Genomic DNA, 19026 nt, shown 5'->3' with positions numbered 1-19026 from the left:
TTGCAATTTTGTGTTCTATATTCCCTGTTCTTTTATCTGTTTCGTACCTTACCCATCCGCTGCATGATACCGCACGACATTTCTTCTTTCGTGGATCAGCCTCTTATAATTCGGACGCTACGGATGCACTTGAGAGACGCTACAGATAAGCACTACGGACACGCTACGGACGCAGCACCACTCCATAAAACATCCATTGACCCCACATCCTACTCCGTACCTAGGTACTGGAGTATTTCCATATGGATTACATAATACTGCACGTCTATTTAGTAAACTCAATCGCCGAGTTACAGCAGATGTCGAAAGAAGTGTCCGGAATTTGTTGTTCTGAATTGCTTTCCGCACGTACTCATTCTGCGGTGCAGCGTGGCTAGTACCGTGTACACGCTTTGAATTCGTCCAGAAAAGGGTTTCGTTGCATTGGGGCTGTGACCACCATTGTTTCTAATGGATGAATACAGGTACAGGTACATGTATCAAACAGGCAGCCACAAGGCTGGATGATCAGTCGCCAGATTCCGTCAAGGCATACGACAACATGCATAGCCTCGGATCAAAACATACCTAACCGTGAGCTTCCCCCGCACACATACCCCAGAAGCTGCTTTCTCATAGTTCGTCTTCATTCACTAAGGCGGCGCAATGAACGGCGACGATGACGATAAGAATCAGTCACTCCATGAACTTTGCCAAGGCCATGGAGCTTCTATTATCTCGCAGCTCGTTGATATAGGCATCGAGCGCAATCAGCAAAGACACCTCAAGTTCCGCCCCTTTATCAGCCACCTTTATTGTCTTCGGCCTCAAGGCAAAACGTTGCGCCGCAAGTATATTAATGCCTTTCACGAGCGTCAGTATGTCGCGCTATCCTATACATGGAAGCCTTCAGAGTACGAAGATCCTTATAATGGGCGGTACCACGTTGAGAGCTGGGATCGCAGGCGTCTCGAACCTTCGGCAGTTCGGAATTGTGTTCTTGATCGTGTCCTTGGTTACATGCATTACGCCAAAGTTGAGTTCCTCTGGATCGACGCCAACTGCATCCAGCAAGACACATGCGGCGTTACCGCCTGCACCAGACACCGCCGTTGCACTCGGAAGCGCAATGCTCTACAAGCTATGGACCTCGTCTACCAGCTCAGCGAGCACCCCGTTGCGCTATTAGCCCGTCCCCTGCAGACTGAACCCGAGCTGGACCTCTTAAAACAAATCCTCTTGGGGAACCTCGTCTGCGGCGACCGTAGCTTTCGGCTCTCACAAGCGACTACTGTTCCCAAAGCGAGGAAGGCCTTGTGGCTACTTCGCGAGATTACTCGGGACATTTGGTGGAATCGCGCGTGGACTTTCCAGGAAAATTATCGTGGCGGAGAGCGAATGCAACTCCTGATCCGCCATGATCCATCACTGGAGCGGCAAAAGCTATTCCATCAGATATTTGGTGAAATACCGGGCGAGTTGCGTGTGCTGTCCATCACATTCTCCACGCAGGCGACGCGCCTGTGCCTGGCGCTTCGCAGTCGAGAGGTAGAACTGCCGCCGGATGACGTCTGCCGGATCAACGACGTGCTTCGAGCGGCTGGGAGGTATAAAGAGGTACTACACGAGTCAAGCGCAATGACACCGACAATAATCACCGACATAGAAGCGCGCGGGTTGTTAAAGCCGTGGGACCGGCTCGCTATTCTTGCGAATTGCTGCCAATACCCGGTGCGGTTGGATTGTGAAGCTCTTAGCAAGCAGCGTCATAGCTTAAGTTTGTCGATGATGGTCATGTGTTTACTCAATGGCGAGATTCTCGACAATAGCGACAATAACTTACAGCTGGTGGCCCCGCTAACGACCTCGGAGTTTCTTAAAAGAAACATGTTCGAAGCATTCAACGCGCCCGAAGACGACACGAAGCGGCTAACGTTCAACAAGGGCTGCCGACTGACCGACGTGAAGCTAACAGCGGATGGCATCTTGACAAAGGGGCACTTGTGGAAGTTAAGCCGCGTCATTGACACCTCGACGTTTTTGACGCTACCCTTCATCAACAACCCGAGCGGTCGATTAACACTGAACCAAAGGAAGCGTCTACTAAAGCTGGTTTTCCGCTTGAGTCATCTAAAACACCGCATTCTCGCCGCCCGAATCGACGAGTATCTTGCCGCCGACGCCAACTCTGACACCGAGGAGGATTACACCTCCTTCTCTGAGATGTATCTACACCGTATGGCCGCTGAATTAGCATCAGCGATTAGGGCAGGCCGAAAACTAAGGTTAGGCAGCAGATGGGACCCGATGAGTCGGCCGGAGCCGTACAGGGCAATCTTTGTATGGTCAAATGAAGACGAGGACGAAGACGAAGACGAGGCACATCCTCCGCCGACGTTCGTCTTCACCTCAGCATGGCCTCGTGATTCGGGCTCGAAGACTCACGAAGCTAACGACATCGACCGTCACGTTTCGCTTGAGGTTAGCCTTGAGGAGCCCCTCGACGGCGCTGGTGTCCCGCACCTCCGCGTCCGCAGGTGGCGGCTCGGCATGTGCTTCTTCGACGGATACCCACGCACTGAAGTTATATTTCCTTGGCCACGAGCGCTGCAAGAAATTAAGCCTTAGTATATGGCCCAATAAGCAGTAGAACTATCCGCGTTTACTGGTATCAATCTCACTATTAGGATTAGCCAACATTCTAATACATACATAATAATTCTCACTTCTTCTGCTTTTATATGCTGGCCAGTTGCCAAAGCTGTAGTTCTAAATAGTTGTATTTCACGCGAGATATATGCGTAGACAGTATCCAACTAGATTATGAAGTTGAGTAATGAGTTGAACCTTGAGGACCATCGGTTGAGTTTACAAGCCTAGGTGGCATACCATCATATTTAAAACGCGGCTCGATTTTCGCCCTCTCTCTCCACCCCACATACCTCTAGAGTTGTATTTGTTCACAAAGCCTAAATTGTAAACTGCTATATATCTCAAGTAAACATAGCCCCTGCCTTGATGTGAAGGCTTAATAGTACAATATAGAATTTTCGACATACATTGGTGTTTGGTATTATATTTCCACCCGCACTGTACTACATGTAGCCACAAAGCCCCACAACCAAGTCCGTGCAGACAGAGATTCTAAGGCAAAGGGAATTGGAACACTTTTTCGGATTTCGGTTGTACGGAAGGAAAGCTTAATCCGACATTAGCCATTTTAATGCCCCATCTCTCATCTCATCTTCCTTTCTGCCATATTTCTGTGTACGAAGCCATGACTGAAATTCCACCACTCAATGGCAATTACGCACCACAAGCCTGCACGGCATGTAGGAAGCGAAAAGGCAGATGCGACAAGGCGCTCCCTTGCTGTAATTTCTGTAAAACGTGTGTAAATTTCCTCAGCCTTCTCTGCCGCCATTTCTTTCAGATTCATGTAAAGAATCGATAATTCAGACTAAATGAAAGCAGGAGAAGCCAACTTTGCTATTATCCTGACAAGATTGTTCAGACCACTCTCCGCCAAACAGCATGCTTCCCACCGGCTTTCTTCCTTGACCATGGCCTACCTAGCGCATCTTCTTTCTCCATTCCGCCACCCGACCTTGAGATACCTCCCTATGTATCGGCTGAAGTCGGGAACTTATTGCAGCGAAATTTAATTGCATCTCGTTTCTTTGCCACTATCCATCTATGGATGCCGATTGTCTCAAAGCGGCGGTGGTTCAATACCCTTTTAAGCCCGCTAAGCCTGGATCGTGCCGACGTTGCTCTTCTCTGCATAGCTATGAAGTTGATGTTGTGGTTGCCAACTGCCAACAGTTCAGATCCACATACCACAACCTATGTCGCAGCTCGACAATTTCTATACAGTTGGGAAATATCCAGGGCACTTACTCTTCCAACCCTTCAGGCGGCTGTCCTAATAACCTTATATGAGATTGGCCATGCTATTTATCCTGCGGCCTACCTCTCTATTGGTGTTTGTGTCCAATATGCTGCTGCCTTGGGGCTTGATTGGAGAACAACTTATTGGAAAGAAGGTGATCGAGACTGGGTTGAGTCCGAGGAACGCCGCCGGGTTTGGTGGGCCATTGTCATTTTAGAACGGTATGTATCGCAGATTCAGCTATTATTCTTACCGTTTTTCGTTCATTTCTGCCAGTTCTAATACACTGCATATCCCTCTTTTCATTATTGACTTGCCTATAGATATATCTCATTAGGATACCCACAGCGCCGAGTTATTACCAAAGGGCCTAGTAGAGATGAAAAGCTGCCTATTGATGACATAGCATGGGACAACGAGGTATAGTATTATTCTGTATTAATGTGTGGAATCCCATATCTCATTCTCGACAGATTATGATGCCAAGCTATCCAATGACCGTATCCTCGCCGAGCAATATAAATATGGGTAGATTTGCTCGCCTGTCTCAGGCGACTTATCTCTTAGATCGAGTATTGCAGCAATTACAAGATGATGCGGTTTTCTCTGAATCGCTCGTCGAAGAAGACATTCAACTAGATAAAGCTCTTCATGCGTTGCTGGCTTTTACAGAAAGTGAAAGTAATCGAAGAGAGATACGAATTTGCTCTCAGGCTGCACTCTGCCAAAGGTTCATATTTTACACAACGCTACGTTTATATGAAGCTAATTTTGGTGTTTTTCTTCAGTGCGCTTGCAGTCCTTCACATTCCATGGTTATACTCAAGGTGTGAGGGCGAAGCTGTTGGAAATCGCTCTTCACTAGCTTGGAATGCAATGAACCAGCTGTCCAGTGAATTCTTAAACTATTCAACGAAAACTCTGCATGGGATTGAGCTCCCATTTGACGAAACATCTCCTTTGGCACTTCACTGGGGCTATCAGGCACTCATACACTTTCGCCGATTATCACACAAAGACTCCGGATCAGACGCTCTCATAGCTCAAGAAACCGTTAAAAACGCCCTAAAGCTTGCAAATAGTCGATGGAAGCTGGCAGGTTAGTACCCTTTTTACTAGTTTCAGAAAAAGTGTATTAGCAGATACAAACACTTACTATACATAATAGGAGCGTATTTAGATATCTTCGCAGCTCACGAGTATAGAGAGTGATCAAGGAAAGGAAACGGCAGTTACGGCACCATCTTTTAGTTCACGGTCGGTCATGTTAGCCATACTGGCGTCGCTAACATGCCCATATACGCGGGGCAACAACACGCAAGAGACTATTGGTAGGCAGAGAACGATGTGTCATGCTGGCCACTGCGGAAAGGAGTATATTACATGCCGCGATATCTCATGGATGAGTGTGCAGGGGGAGTTTTCCCTCCTGCAAGTCGCCAGCTACATGCAAGGCCAAACCCAGAGCGGTTTAATTGGCGGTGCTAAACCCGCCAAGCCTTTCATCGAGAGTGCGGGAAGTCTTAATGATGCGATGCTCGAGATATCAAATAATTACACACGCAACCTGCTTGAATCGTTAAGTTGCAGACGGCGATGTACGGGCTCGAGGATGCCAAAACCTTGCGGATGGTTACCTATCTATTCTGTCCATCTTCTTGTGAAACCCAGCGCTACGGATTAACGAGTGTATTTTATTCTAAGGGCTTATATTAATATTCATGGAAAGAAGCGTGGACAAGGTATGGCAACATGGACCTGTCTGCAAATCTTTAGAGAATAAGGCACATGGTCAGCACAGTGCAGTATGTTAATATTGTATATAAATTACGAAAAGAAATCTCAATGGACTTCAAGTGCCTTGAAGTTCCCAAGAACGCCCCCAATATCGATGTCCTAGCCTTCTGTTTAACGTGTAAGACCTTGTCTCAGCGGAGGGCTCACCAAGCTGAGAGCGATTACCATGATGAGAAATGGAGTGTATCACTTGGTTATTTGTATTTCCTGCTTATGGATCACGTTGTTATAATCGATGAGAGACTTTCACATATCCTGAGTTAGTGTATCAACAGCGCTTCCAAGCCGTCTTAGCCCTGAGCGCCGAGTTCGCCAACTTCGACGACGAATCTCATCACCTTGCGATCCGCCGCGGGTGGCGCAGCATCTTGCAAGGAGCCTCCTGACATCTAATCACCTTCGACTGTGTTTATGGTTTTTCACTGTTTTCAGATAGGAGCACTCATCTATTTATTCGGATACATGCCTCTCTTCATTATTCATCAACCAGGGTCATGTCAACCCAGCTGCTTCAGATGGCCTCGCACTAATTGACTTCTAATCATTTTTCTCTGTCCATGGGCTCAGTGCATCCAGAAACCTGGTGTGCGCCGCAGCATCACCTGTTCCCTTCAACACTTGTTGATACTCTTCCGTGCCGAGGCACTTGAAGAAAAGCAAAATACCCGCCCACATAAAATCAGCGTAGCTGACAGTATCGCCCAAAAAGTAAGGCCCTGAAGTCTCGTTCAGCAGCGCCGTTATCTCCCGCGCAAATGGTTCGGCTCTTTCAAAGGCTCCAGGAGAATTCTGTTTCCCGTAGTCATACAACGGCATGCCCACGTCCTCCTGCCGGGTTGTATGAAAGAAGTCGAGGCTCTCCTCGCCTAGGATCTTCTGCGCTACTCCTGGGACGTATATTGGCGTGAGCTCTTCCATGAATTTTATCATGCTATTTCTGAATCTAGCCTGCACTGGCGTGTTCAAAAGCACCTTTGGTTCTGGGTACTTCTCCTCGATGATGTCGGCAATCTTGTATGAGTCCATCACGTAAGAGTCATCAGGCATTTGTATAGCTGGGAGCGTAAATTTGGGTCCTCTTTCATTCGGTGGGACACTAATATTTCCAATTCATTAACAACTTGCTCATTTCTATTGCAATGTACATCCACCTACTGCTGAATAAGTCTCGGGCCAATGTCAGGATATTCGACCTGTCAGTGTTAGAGTCAAAGGCCCAGCCCACATGGCTCTGACTCACCCATTCGGTCTTGTAGTCAAGGCCCTTATAGTTCAAAAGCAACCTGGCTTTTTATGGATTTTAGCATCCATATATCTGACAAGAATTCAATGAGCGTACTTACTCCTCCATATGTTCATCGACCAGCACACCTGTGGTGCTTTAGTTGGGATGTCGAAGAGCGTGTAAGTGCTGGATGACATATTGCTCGTTATTAGAATTGAGTTTTTTGCACAGAAGATATAACAACCAAGTCCCGCGATGGCGCATTAAAGTGAGGCTTATGTTGGCAGAACAAGAGAACAAACAGATGGTCGGTCAACAAACCCCTTGGGAGCATAGCCACAAATCCTTCAATCGATTGGGCCTAGTAGACCCATCGATTTATCATGATCCCCCATTCCCCTAACTGAATACGTCCAAGCTGGATCCAAGCAAGAGTTGCCGCCAGAAATGACCTTCCGATTTAATGGTGCTATTATATGCTTATTTACTGAAATATTCGACCATCTTTTTTTTTTCCTTATGAAATACAGGTAGATTGATGATGCAGATGGGAACAGAAAGCTCATGGATCCGCTGCAATTATAGGTACCTATCAATATTAGCGATCACTCCTAGAGGCACGCCTTTAACTCGACGAGCTGCCTATTGCGGCTCAATCAGCAGCCTACGATCGCCGAAAGTCGATTAAGTAATCACATCGTTATGATCCTGTGTAGAGTGCAATATGGGATTGGATGTCGATTCTTAAATTACATGATGGTCAATAGGCTGCCACTTTGAGAAGCCAATGCGTCTGCAGAGCATCGATTAGTATGGCATTATCCGCTTAAATGGACGGTGTTCTTAAGAGAGACTAATTACCGGATTGTTATCAATTATCGGGCTTCAGGCCTTTATTTGCCGCTGTCTATACATCAATACGTAACCTCAAATTCAAATAAAATTGCTCGAAAGTCGTTGCTCAAAGCATCAAGTCGACAGTCATGGCCGCTGTAGGAGCTGTCCATTTGCCCGCAACAGTGTCTTCCTATACGCCATCGCCTCTTATGTGTTCCAGTGAAGCCACGCATCTCGATGGGATCGAAGAAAATAAAGAAATCAAATAGTTCGAATATATGTGAGATTTGTTAATTCACCTTAAAGAGCTTTGTGCGTCAAGGAAGTTCGGTATAGCATGTATGCATGTGGTCTCATTCGTTTTACCAACTGTTAAATTAATCCCCCAGACGCTCAAAATCCATCCACTTCTAACATTTCAAGATCTCTCTTAAGATTAGTGGTTTTATAAGACTCCCATTCCTTATTTGCGGTCATTTTATAAGATTCCCACAAATTGGATGCGAGTAGGTCGGTTTTGTTTTCCGTGTCTTCTTGATTCAATTCGTCTACCGTGTCGTTGGGCAGCCGTACTCCTTGATCATACTTGAAGAACTTGGTCTTGTCCCATGTCTCCTTGACACGACGAAGCTTCTCAGCGTTGTCGCCAAAATATGCCCTCTCGTACATCTGTCTCGGAAAGTCGCCGTCGGGGAAATTTATAAAAGCGGCTTCGCCGTTAAGCGAGAGTGGCCTCAGTGCCCTCTTAACCTCTGCGTGGAAGGATCTCATGTCTCTTTCCATCCACTTATCCGCCCATTCTACCGTGACATAAGCATGGAAAACAGTTTCACGCCAGAAGAAAGCTGACTCGGTTGGCTTCCTTTCGGTTGCCTTGCCACCGGAATGAATCCAAGTAACGAGGAAGTTGACCTGTTCTCCTGGAAATTGGCTCCGGAATTTTTTCATTAAATTTTGAATTGTGCCAGTAATTTTTTCAATTTTTGCTCTGTCATCGTTTTTAAAACAAAAAGAACTAAAGAGTTCGTATGTCTTGTTTGTTGGATAGGCTCGTTCGGTCTCCTCCAGCCATTGATTCACAAGGGTCTCGTAGAGGAAACGTGTCGATGGTTCAGGCAGTACTCTTCGTTTAAGTTGAGTATTTAGTTCCTCATTTTTTATGTGCTTGTTGATTAGTTTCTCGTAACTGTTTTGGCTACCATCAAAGGCAATAATGAATCGAATGCCATCTTGTTTTTGACTGAGGTCACACATCCAAGTACTATCAATCGTGATGTTGTTAGGCCAGTTGGTCGTGTAGAAATCGTTCATTGTAGAGATGACTTCGTTGGAAAGTCCCGCATTAGAAAGTCCATCGTCGCAAGATCCCTTGTCAGTTATCTCTTTCTTGGGCTTGGGAAACCATTGGTACCTGCCCGCGACCACAGTGCCATATGCATTCTCCAGTTCTTGGACTTCGAGCTTCATCTGGACCAGGACTCCGAAATTGCCGCCACCTCCTCCTTGAAGGGCCCAAAATAGTTCGCCTTCCTTGGAGTTTGGATCGTCAGTCTTCTTCACAGTAACCACTTCTCCTGTTGCCGTTACTACGGTTGCCTCTGTCAATGTGTCGCATCCCATTCCGAAACTCCGAGTAAAGGGCCCAAGACCACCGCCAAGAATGAATCCGCTCACTCCTACAGTTGGGCAACGTCCCCCGTTGATGATATAGCCCTCATGTCCACCATTGATAAGTGTCTGATAAACATGGCCCCACTGGCAGCCAGCGTCCATGGTGACGGTCCTCGATTTTATATTAAGATTGACCTTGTTCATCCTCCTAAGATCCAGCGAGACGCCTTTGAAGGCAGTAGAGTGACCTGCGTATGAATGACCGTTGCATTTGATGGTGAGATTGACCTTTTTGGATGCTGCTTCCTTTACAATGGCCTGAACATGTGCTATCGTCTCAGGTTGAACAACGCAATCGGGTCTTGAGAAGCGAAACAGGCGATTCGACGTGGCAATAGCGCGGTCATACTCTGGCTGTCCAGGTTCAAGGACTGGGACATTCGAAGGTTTGAAGAGTTGTCGGGTTGCCGACCTGAGCAAACACAGGGAAGCCCGCATCTTCAAACAATATAATGTTGAACCCCACTCTTGAGAGAGTGTGTATTAGCATCATAATTAAAAGCTTTTCGTCCTAGAAAGTCACTTCTTTTATACCTTAACCGTTGGTGTTGTAGGGCACCAATCTCAAATCCCCGCGAACGGCAGACGGATCGAGCTGGCGCAAGGGAGCGGGGATTCTCCATCAAACCGAAAAATAGCGTGGTATGATGGATCAGATTTATTCTGTCTATGTACCTCACCAAGACGGTAATTGGTCTATTTGCCAAACAGGATATTTGCTCTTGCATCATATTATTAGCGATTCGATAGTCGCACAGGCAATAATTTCCATCGCACTAAATTGGCTCCGCATATTTTCCTACTCGTCAGCCAGCCCAGCCAGCCACAACACATCTTTCAGCCGGATTAGAACGCCTTTGGTGAATGGTATTCAGCTTTGTTTGGTCAGATATTTTCCCCGCCTGGATAGCGAGTCCAAATATTGGAAGCCTAGTCAGACACATAGATTTAAGCCGCGTATTTAGTGAGCTGCAATGCTGCCCGATATGGCTTCTTTGGTATGATAAATGATACAAAGTGTCCGAAAGCTACCAAGCGTAGGCTGAGAGCACTCTCTGGTTGAGCTTGTACTAGCAAAGCATTCCTGCTATAAGTATGGTACCAAGGCATCAAATTGGCCATTCATCTACATAGTGCGATCTTTCAGAGACGTGTTGCTTAGAAAGTTCGAACGATCATTATGTCGATCTACGAAGATGCCCGAAAGGGCCTTCTTGTTGGGTCTGTTCTTGACGCTTACATCGAGAACAAGCCGAATACTTTAGATGAACAAAGCCCTGATACAGGCTTGACGGCTCTGGCAATAGCCGCAATCGAAGGATTTCCTGACGAAGTTGAGCAGTTACTTAAAAAGGGAGCTGGACCAGACGCCCTCTCTTCGAACCTTGAAACCCCTCTCCTCCTGGCAGCCTGGAAGGGCAAGAAAGAGCGTGCCCGGATCATCCAGCTGCTTCTCAAAAGCATGCCTCCAGGCTCGCTTAATCGCACTTGCAAAGCAGCAGATTTCAACACACCGCTGATGTTCGCAATTAAGAACAAGGATTACGAATCCATCAGGTTGCTGGTACAGGCTGGAGCTGCCAACGACGAAAAAATCACAAATGTTGATGGCTTCACAGTGAAGCAGATAGCTGACGCTGTAGGGGATCGACTAGTGACTCGTTCACTTTTGCCAGATGAAAAGCAAAAGGCGGCATTGCTCGCTGCCAGTGTCACTAGTTTGCTACTCTACATCGTTGCATGGGCAAATAAGACCGTAAATGGATTGGTTACGGAATTATTCGAACTGGACCCCGAAATCAACGAGTCAATTGACAAAGTAGGTGAAGCTGAAATAGCCTGGAGAATTAATATGGAAGCAATTCATTAACTCAAAATAAAGCAAATAACTCAAAACAAGGACTTAACCAGGGAGGAATTTGTCGACAGAGTCGAAGAATGGATGGAAACGCATGGTCCACTGAAGCGATTCTTCCAAGAAAACGATGGCTTTGTTCAAGAGATAACTAAGAAACTTGTAAACCTGGGGAAAGACCCCACCAACAAGCTCCGGAATCAGGATCGGTCACAAACGATCAAGCTGTCCTTATACAAACAGGTCATCTACTGTGGTAAGTCATCCAAAATCCAAAAGCATTATTTGAAGCTCTCACATATTCCCCCCACCTAACTCGCAATCATGCTCGATAGATGACAGCACCACGATGAAACGCGAAGGACGCTGGGAGAGCCAAAAGGAACTGGTCCAGCGTATCGCCAAAATAACCACCATGGTCCTCCCAAGAAATGAAGGGGTTACTTTGCGATTTATTAACCGAAACGTTGAGAACTCTGACAATCTAACTCTTGAACATTTGGGGAATCTTCTGAAAGGCATGGACTGGCAGCCTGGTGGCGACACCGCGATTGGTACAAACCTGCGGTCCAAGATTCTCCAACCACTAGTCTACCGCAAGCTCGAAGATGGGACTCTTGAGAGACCAGTGCTTGTCATTATTATGACCGATGGTATGCCAGAGCGCGAAGATAGAACTGAGCTTGAAAAGGCCATTCTGGAATGCGAAAAGAAGATACAAGAAAGTGGCTACCCTCCCCAAAGTATGTATAACCGGTTCCTCTAGCTTCGTTTTCTTCTTCTTTATAAGTATCATCTATTAACCAAAATATTAGCTGTAAAATTCATGATTGGTCAGGTAGGAACTGCAAAGTCTGCTACAAAATTCCTAGCATCCCTCAGGCAGAATACAGACATTGCCCGAACAACATTAGTAACTTCAGGTATGCTTCCTTGCATTTTAAATTAATACGTTTACTCATACGTTCCAGAGAAACTTGATGATGCATTCAAAGATTATAAAGCAAACGACGGAAAGCTAGATAAATGGGTAAGAGTTCCATGTTGCTTCTGTCTCGTTCATGTTAGTTTTCTCGTGCAATACATGACGCTAACATTTCGCCTCTAGCTAATTGAAACTTTGTTCTCCCCATTTCAGAACTTGACGGGAAACAATCAACACTGAATATACGCAATTTTATACTTGAGTGCAAACATAATGAGAAATATTTACATACTTCTTGCATTCCAACAACTGAATTAACTGCTAGTGATGCCGCTTTCAATCCTTGTATCCTCAGCTACGCAGCGATCTTTAGGCCTTTCCTGTATCTGCTTTTTTTCTACTTCCAAATTGTCTGAGAACTACCACTTTATCTCATTATATACCAAATTCAATTAAATTCCACACCTGGCTACAAGTACACATGTAATTTCATAGTGCCAATAGTTAAACGTTTGCGTTTGCCGTTTCAAGGTGCATAGGCTGAACGGTTTTACAGTCTTGTGTCTTACCACCATCAACATATAGAGTGTTCTCGATTTCGTAATTTGTGTCCGGAATGCTCCAAACCACGAACGCAGCAAGTGGCAATGACAAGATAATGAGCAATGACGATATTAGGACTTCTCCAAGGTACGGGGTCTGAATGATGATATCAGGATTTCTGTACGCCATGCGGCGTTCTATCCCCAGCTATCATTGTGTTAGCAAGCCGGCCCCGGCCCCGGGCAACTGCCGACTGGCATGGCCATTGCTATACCTAAACAATTCTTATATAACGAAGAACTTATAAAGAAAGCATAGCAATGTCTTCGACCTAAGACACTTCGATGCGTTTTTCGAGGCGCAATCTGAGGGGATTGTTACATCTCTTCGTCGAGTTAGGCTTTAAATTATTGTCGGGGCTAAGGAGTAATATTACACTTGTATAAACTGCCAGATGGAGGTGGGCCGTCTACTAGCTTCGGCATCAACCCCAGATTTCTTATCAACTAACCAACCTTCATAGGCGAGCAACCAGGACTCTAAGTGTCCTGCTAATCAATTAACTTATCATTGTTGAACTATTTACATCAAATTGGTCAAGGCAGGATAGACGTTATAGGAATTACAGCTACTACCAACGGGTTGGGTCTCTCCGATTTGTATCAGCTCCCTCTGGGACGCACATTATACATATATACCGACTTCGCTACAAAGGTCTGTAAAAAGATCCGCTGGATGCAACAGTATGAATATGTGGCCGCCAGCCTGTTCCAACATATTCCATGGCGGATGAGTATGATATGAGCAAAAAGTCTCGACATAATACGCTTCAAATCAACCGCCCATTACGTAGTGCCTATGAAGTCCACATCTAGTAGTCACCCTTCCTCATACAGTGTTACGTTGCATAGCAGTGCATTCTGGAGCCTTCAATCTCCTTTTCCACCTGATATTCAGTGTAATGTGCATCCATCATGTTGCAAGTCCGTGATTCAGCCAACACGTTCGGCCCGGCCGTTGCTCAGTCTCATCGTCCGGCCCGATTTTCAGTGAGAAAACCCGGCCCGAAGTCGCTCGGTCCGAGACGTGCCACTCCCCACTCTCCACCCTCCAGGCAGAGCGCACTCCTTGAAGATGGATATAATAAACAGCATCACGCTGCTTTAGAATGAGGGCGTTCTCCTCTGGATTGATGAAAAGTGTAACATCTGATCGCTAGGCAAGCATCTGTCTTAGGGAAATGGCCGCCTCTCCAGTAACTCTGTTAATACTCGGTGCCGGCAACCGTGGCCGTGTAAGTGCACATACTGGTAGATCCATAAGAAGCCTCGTCTATTGGTTTTATTGTGTTATTTTACGTCAAAGATCGGTGAAATAATAACCATCCCACAGGCATACGCCAAGTATGCGCGGGACAACCCCAATCTCGCCAAGGTTATCGCTGTTGCTGAGCCGCGCCCGGAACGTAGGCGGGTTTTCGCTAAGCCTCATCAGTATATCTGCCGCCATATCTTAACTTTCGTTTTGTTTGCTAATTTTTGTATAAGTATCCCGGATGAGATGCAATTCGCTGATTGGAAGGAGCCACTCTCAAGGGGTAAGATTGCCGATGCAGTCATCATCGCTATATTAGTAAGTAATGCCCTATAAGTATTGCTTTGCGGATCAGTCGAATGTCATTATATGTTGGCGTATGAAGTTTAATGTGAGAATATACGTATAGGATAACTTGCATGTCGAAGCTGTCGCGGAATACTCCAAGCAAGGATATCACATCCTCTGCGAGAAACCTATGGCAACAAATGTTGCCGACTGTATCAAGATGTTCCGAGAAATCACCAGCCTACCTATTCCAAAGGTGTTTGGCGTTGCTCACGGTACGCTCTCCATAGCCTCCTTGTTGGCAATAGATAGAATATTAACGGTGGCTAATGTCTGAAGTGCTGCGATATTCGCCCTATAACCAAGCCATTAAGGAAGTTATTGACTCTGGCGCAATCGGCGAGATTATTAATATTCAGCATATTGAGCCAGTAGGAAGTCGACATTTTGTGCACTCATATGTCCGAGGAAACTGGCACAAAGAAGCAGATTCCACTTTTGCTCTTATGGCAAAATGCTGCCAGTAAGTTCTCCATGTCGCCCAGTCCCCAATTTTGCATATTCAAAGGAATTAGCGACATCGATATTCTCTCTTTCTATCTCTCGGGCTTGAAGCCTTTGAAGGTCCATTCGTTTGGGTCTCTTTCGCATTTCAAGAAGTCAAAAAAGCCAATTGAAGCGGGCGATGCAATAAGCTGCCTTGACTGCCCATATGAGTCTCAGTGTGCTTGGAGCGCTAAGAAGATATACTTGGAGACCCTAGGACGAGAAGTGAAGCAGGTAAGTGCATGCTTTATTATGTATTTGGTGGCTATGGGAATTCGGTGACAATTTCCCGGCTCTCAGTGCATCCAGAAGCTAACTGTTTCTAGTATTCGCAAAAGATAGTCGACGCGGAAATACCCGATATTGAGAATGTCACCGCAGTTCTGAAATCAACTGCATATGGAAAATGCGTTTATGAATGCGACAACGATGTAGTTGATCACCAAGTCGTCAACATTGAGTATGAAGGTGGCGTTACTGCTAGCATGACTATGTCAGCCTGTGAGTGTACCAGATACTTCTTATTCATGATTATGAAGGTACTAATCTATAAATGAAGTTACTGAAAGTGAATGTTATCGCGGCACTCGTATTCAAGGAACTAAAGGAGAACTAATCGGAGACATGATAACATTTGTACGAATCCACTTCCGTATTTTGATATGCCAGGCAAATAACTAATCTTGTTGACTCTCTCCTATAGGACGTTTTTGACTTTGCCGACCGCACATCAAAGCATTTTGCTCCAAGGCAGGATGGTGGAAACCATGGTGGTGGGGATAAAGGAATCTCGGAGGCTTTTGTGGCCTCAGTTGCGAACAACAGCCAAGTAGAGCTCAGAGTGACGCCTCAAGAAATATTGGATTCTCATCTTTTAGTTTTTGCAGCCGAAAAATCACGACGAGAGGAACAAGTTATCAATTTCAGTCAGTTTGAAGAGGACTGCATGTTGGGTAAGGATGTTGGATTTTAGACTTGACGCAAAATTGACTGCACAGAGTCCAAATATTTCTCTTAGAGCGTGAGAATAGTTAAACTCTGTATATAGAATTTGGAATGATTATAAGATCATGGCCAGTGGGCTGTTATTGCATTGAAACTGGCAAGACGGGCAAGTCTTTCACCTTGTAGAATTGTTTCCTAAGCTCTTTAGCCATTTCAATTATAATATAATCAACATATTCATCTTCGTATAATTTTCAAAATCCGCCATATCTAGTCTTTTCTTTTGTGCTTTCTCAGGTAATCGATTTTAATCTGCCCTCACCGATCGAAGAATGACACCTTGGGAGCCTACAATTTCTTTTCTCCCAAAGGCAAAGTTTTCACTGTACGATGCATATCAACAAGTACATGAATCTCTGATATTCTTTTTAAAGTATGCTTCCGTATATCCGTTGGTAAAAGAAAACGTAGTTTTGGAAGTGTTACCTCTGGTGGTAAATCTCGTGTCAAACATTGCAACTCTCTCTTGAGCATTCTAAAATGTCATTCAGCTGAACTAATGCAGTGTAATCAAACTTTTAACCTATCTCGGCAATTATATCTGACACCAGACTCACAATCACGTGCCGCTTTTAACCCAAGTGTAATTGGGCGTCGTGTTAGTGCCGAAGCAAACTTGGGAGCTGCAGCCTAAAGGTCGCAGTGACAATGGAGAGCTCGTCAACGCACGATTCGCCTCCACTACAGCGTCAGAATGGCCGACTTCAGGCGTGCGATCCTTGCCGGATCCGCAAGGTCTCTTGCGACCACACACTGCCTGTGTGCGGGCGGTGTATGAGACAGAACCGACGGAAAGAATGCAACTACACCACCAGTGGATCGAGACCGAGGAGGCTCGCCAGACATATGTCAAGATCCTCCTCGACGGCCATCCAAGCTACTGATACCGACCAAACCGTGCCATGTACTTCATCATCTTATACGCCTCTTCCTAGTCTGCCACGTGTTTCCAATTCCTTGACTGCCTGTCAACAGCACATCCGTACTGTTACTGATCCCGGCTCGGGATATCTCGGCTCACTCAGCCACTCCACTGTCTATGAGGAAGCCAGAAATAGACTATCTACGCTTCACAGCCTTCCAGTCTTCTCCCCTCCGCTTAGCGATGAAACAAAGAAAGCCAGCTACAACAGCTCATCCGTACTCCTCTCTTCTTCAATACGAGACAGGTGGCTTACTGTACTCCGCAGCCTGCCACGTCCATCAAGCTGTACCATTAGGCTCCTAACCACGCCAAATAATAGCGGCGGATGGGTCCGGGTTGCTGCTCACCAGATTATCAAGTCGCTGGACACCATATTCGGTGATTCCCTTGGCATTACCCGTACAGATGCACAACTACAGAAAATTGCTGAAGTATTAACCGAGAACACACTCAAGCGCCTTTCTGAGGATAATTCCGATGCCAACAGCTGGATTGAAGGATTTACCAACCACAATCTGCGGTGGGAATCAATAGGACTGTTGTTTATCTTCAGGAAGAATGGTCTTCTTGAGCTTACTTCAGATGGCTCTTATGAGGAAATCTCACTTGACATCTCACGCACCTGTTTAGAACTATGCATTGAGCTGTCGCGGATGTTCTCTAGTGGAAGCAGTTTGCTTCTTTTTCTACTTTCTCGAAAGACCATTATGGAGTCTGGTATCATGGGATATGCAAGTAGGTTCCTACTTCGTCTATTCAAAACCACCTGTCGACCCAACTAACTTATATCAGGTTTATCAGCATGGAGACGACATGCTGATACAGTGGCTCTCCTTACCTTTCTAGGTATATACACCGACCCCCAGCAAGTTACATCTCAACCCAACTTTTGTCAAGAGAATCGAAAACAGCTCGCAGCGTTTATCTTCTTAATGGACCAAACATTTGTCATGTTCACCGGACGGCCGCCTCTTTTAAACTATAGATTTATGTTTATGCCACTACCGTTAGACATTGATGACGGTGATTTCTTCGCTGACGAGGCAGCTGTCACTCGTTCATTTAACGGCCTAGATACGAATGGATGGAATACACATGGCGGCATCTACTCTGTGAGTTTCATTCGTGCGCGTACGATATGTGCCTTTATTCGGGCAGAGCTTGTGGAGGTTGCACTTAGCAAAGCTGCAAATATTTCAACAACTGCATTACTGTAAAGACAGCCACTCGTCTGAATTGTTAGTCTACGCTAACCTACTTGTATAGGGATATTAAGTCCCGTCAGATCCTCGCAATGAAGCAAATTCCCTCGCCACTAATATACAATCCCCAAGAGAGCATTAATCCTAAAATCCCCGCCTACCATATACTGGCTCAGCTCCTTGTCCAATTAGACCACCTTCAAAACATATTTATTCTTGAGAGGCTTTTACAGAGGCAAGACATGTTGGATGAGGGGGACTTGCTTGTTACTAGTTTCGAGATGGTATCTCTGACACTTACATTTTGGTCGCACAAAGACCGTCTAATTGAGGCCCGGAATGACTTTGAATGGCTGGTAAGTCCCGCAATTTGCGTTCCATTGTAACGTACTCGTCACTCATGGGATCAAACAGTTAATTGCTTATGCTGCGCCCGGAGGTGGGATTATGTGCATGGAACTTCTGGAGCCTTCATTCACGGGAACTCATCCTAAGAATGAAAAAATAACTCGAGCAAGCATTATACAGCAACTGAGCATGCTGGTCGCCTTCCTTGATTGGGTGCACCCCCCAGCTCCCAATGCAGATCTTTGCGCCAATTGCAAGGCGGTGATACAGCACGTCCTCGATCATACATTGAACACGACTATTGAGAGTACTTGGCCGCCAGTATCGTTGAATTCTTTGCCTCTGGACTTCAATTTTGAGCTTCTAGATACGTTCAGTTGGGCACGAGGATAGATATATAAAGCATCTGGAGTGATGGCTTCTTGTATACTAAGACTGGATACTAAGGCTTGATGAAATGTTCACAACGCCTCGTTAAAATAGAATCATATCTGTAGACTATCTTAGTCACTTACTTTTGCTACAGACACAGTCTGCTTCTTAGGAAGAGTACCACATAAGAAGCTGCGTCTACTTTGGCATCATGTGCAGATTTACTACCCTGCACTTGATCCAGTTGAGACGGGATTAAAATGAGAGTCTAATTTGCTTGGCTTGATCATCTTTCCACATGT

The 19026-nt window shown here is 45.7% G+C and overlaps 7 protein-coding genes across 7 annotated transcripts; 5 read left to right on the top strand and 2 right to left on the bottom strand.

Moving 5' to 3' along the window:
• Positions 1–645: 645 nt before the first annotated feature.
• TRIVIDRAFT_69673 (uncharacterized protein) lies at positions 646–2607 on the top strand (the record flags this gene model as incomplete). Its single annotated transcript, XM_014099576.1, has 1 exon — positions 646–2607. The coding sequence occupies one exon, from the start codon at positions 646–648 to the stop codon at positions 2605–2607; it is 1962 nt and encodes a 653-aa protein (XP_013955051.1).
• Positions 2608–3256: 649 nt separating this feature from the next.
• Positions 3257–4704, top strand: TRIVIDRAFT_153840 (uncharacterized protein; the record flags this gene model as incomplete). Its single annotated transcript, XM_014099575.1, has 4 exons — positions 3257–3369; positions 3454–4092; positions 4195–4291; positions 4345–4704. 4 exons carry the CDS (start codon positions 3257–3259, stop codon positions 4702–4704), a joined length of 1209 nt encoding a protein of 402 aa, XP_013955050.1.
• Positions 4705–6123: 1419 nt separating this feature from the next.
• Positions 6124–7137, bottom strand: TRIVIDRAFT_77999 (uncharacterized protein; the record flags this gene model as incomplete). The annotated part of the gene is made up of 4 exons (XM_014099574.1): positions 6124–6764; positions 6824–6861; positions 6909–6955; positions 7012–7137. 4 exons carry the CDS (start codon positions 7088–7090, stop codon positions 6206–6208), a joined length of 723 nt encoding a protein of 240 aa, XP_013955049.1.
• A 717-nt stretch (positions 7138–7854) lies between these two features.
• Positions 7855–9839, bottom strand: TRIVIDRAFT_192534 (uncharacterized protein; the record flags this gene model as incomplete). The annotated part of the gene is made up of 2 exons (XM_014099573.1): positions 7855–7920; positions 8283–9839. 2 exons carry the CDS (start codon positions 9837–9839, stop codon positions 7855–7857), a joined length of 1623 nt encoding a protein of 540 aa, XP_013955048.1.
• Positions 9840–10581: 742 nt separating this feature from the next.
• On the top strand, positions 10582–12421 carry TRIVIDRAFT_69670 (uncharacterized protein; the record flags this gene model as incomplete). Its single annotated transcript, XM_014099572.1, has 6 exons — positions 10582–11220; positions 11302–11512; positions 11592–11999; positions 12072–12179; positions 12228–12286; positions 12365–12421. The coding sequence occupies 6 exons, from the start codon at positions 10582–10584 to the stop codon at positions 12419–12421; spliced, it is 1482 nt and encodes a 493-aa protein (XP_013955047.1).
• A 1543-nt stretch (positions 12422–13964) lies between these two features.
• On the top strand, positions 13965–15845 carry TRIVIDRAFT_192533 (uncharacterized protein; the record flags this gene model as incomplete). The annotated part of the gene is made up of 9 exons (XM_014099571.1): positions 13965–14018; positions 14117–14217; positions 14272–14356; positions 14448–14601; positions 14666–14849; positions 14902–15106; positions 15199–15373; positions 15432–15508; positions 15576–15845. 9 exons carry the CDS (start codon positions 13965–13967, stop codon positions 15843–15845), a joined length of 1305 nt encoding a protein of 434 aa, XP_013955046.1.
• Positions 15846–16546: 701 nt separating this feature from the next.
• On the top strand, positions 16547–18360 carry TRIVIDRAFT_115187 (uncharacterized protein; the record flags this gene model as incomplete). Its single annotated transcript, XM_014099570.1, has 3 exons — positions 16547–17537; positions 17595–18015; positions 18069–18360. Coding segments are annotated over 3 exons (1704 nt in total), but the record flags the coding sequence as incomplete, so codon positions are not given.
• Positions 18361–19026: the final 666 nt, after the last annotated feature.

Source organism: Trichoderma virens (genome assembly GCF_000170995.1).
Source record: "Trichoderma virens Gv29-8 chromosome Unknown TRIVIscaffold_77, whole genome shotgun sequence".
In the NCBI taxonomy this organism is placed as follows: domain Eukaryota; kingdom Fungi; phylum Ascomycota; class Sordariomycetes; order Hypocreales; family Hypocreaceae; genus Trichoderma; species Trichoderma virens.
This window is presented reverse-complemented; position numbering and strand designations above follow the sequence as displayed.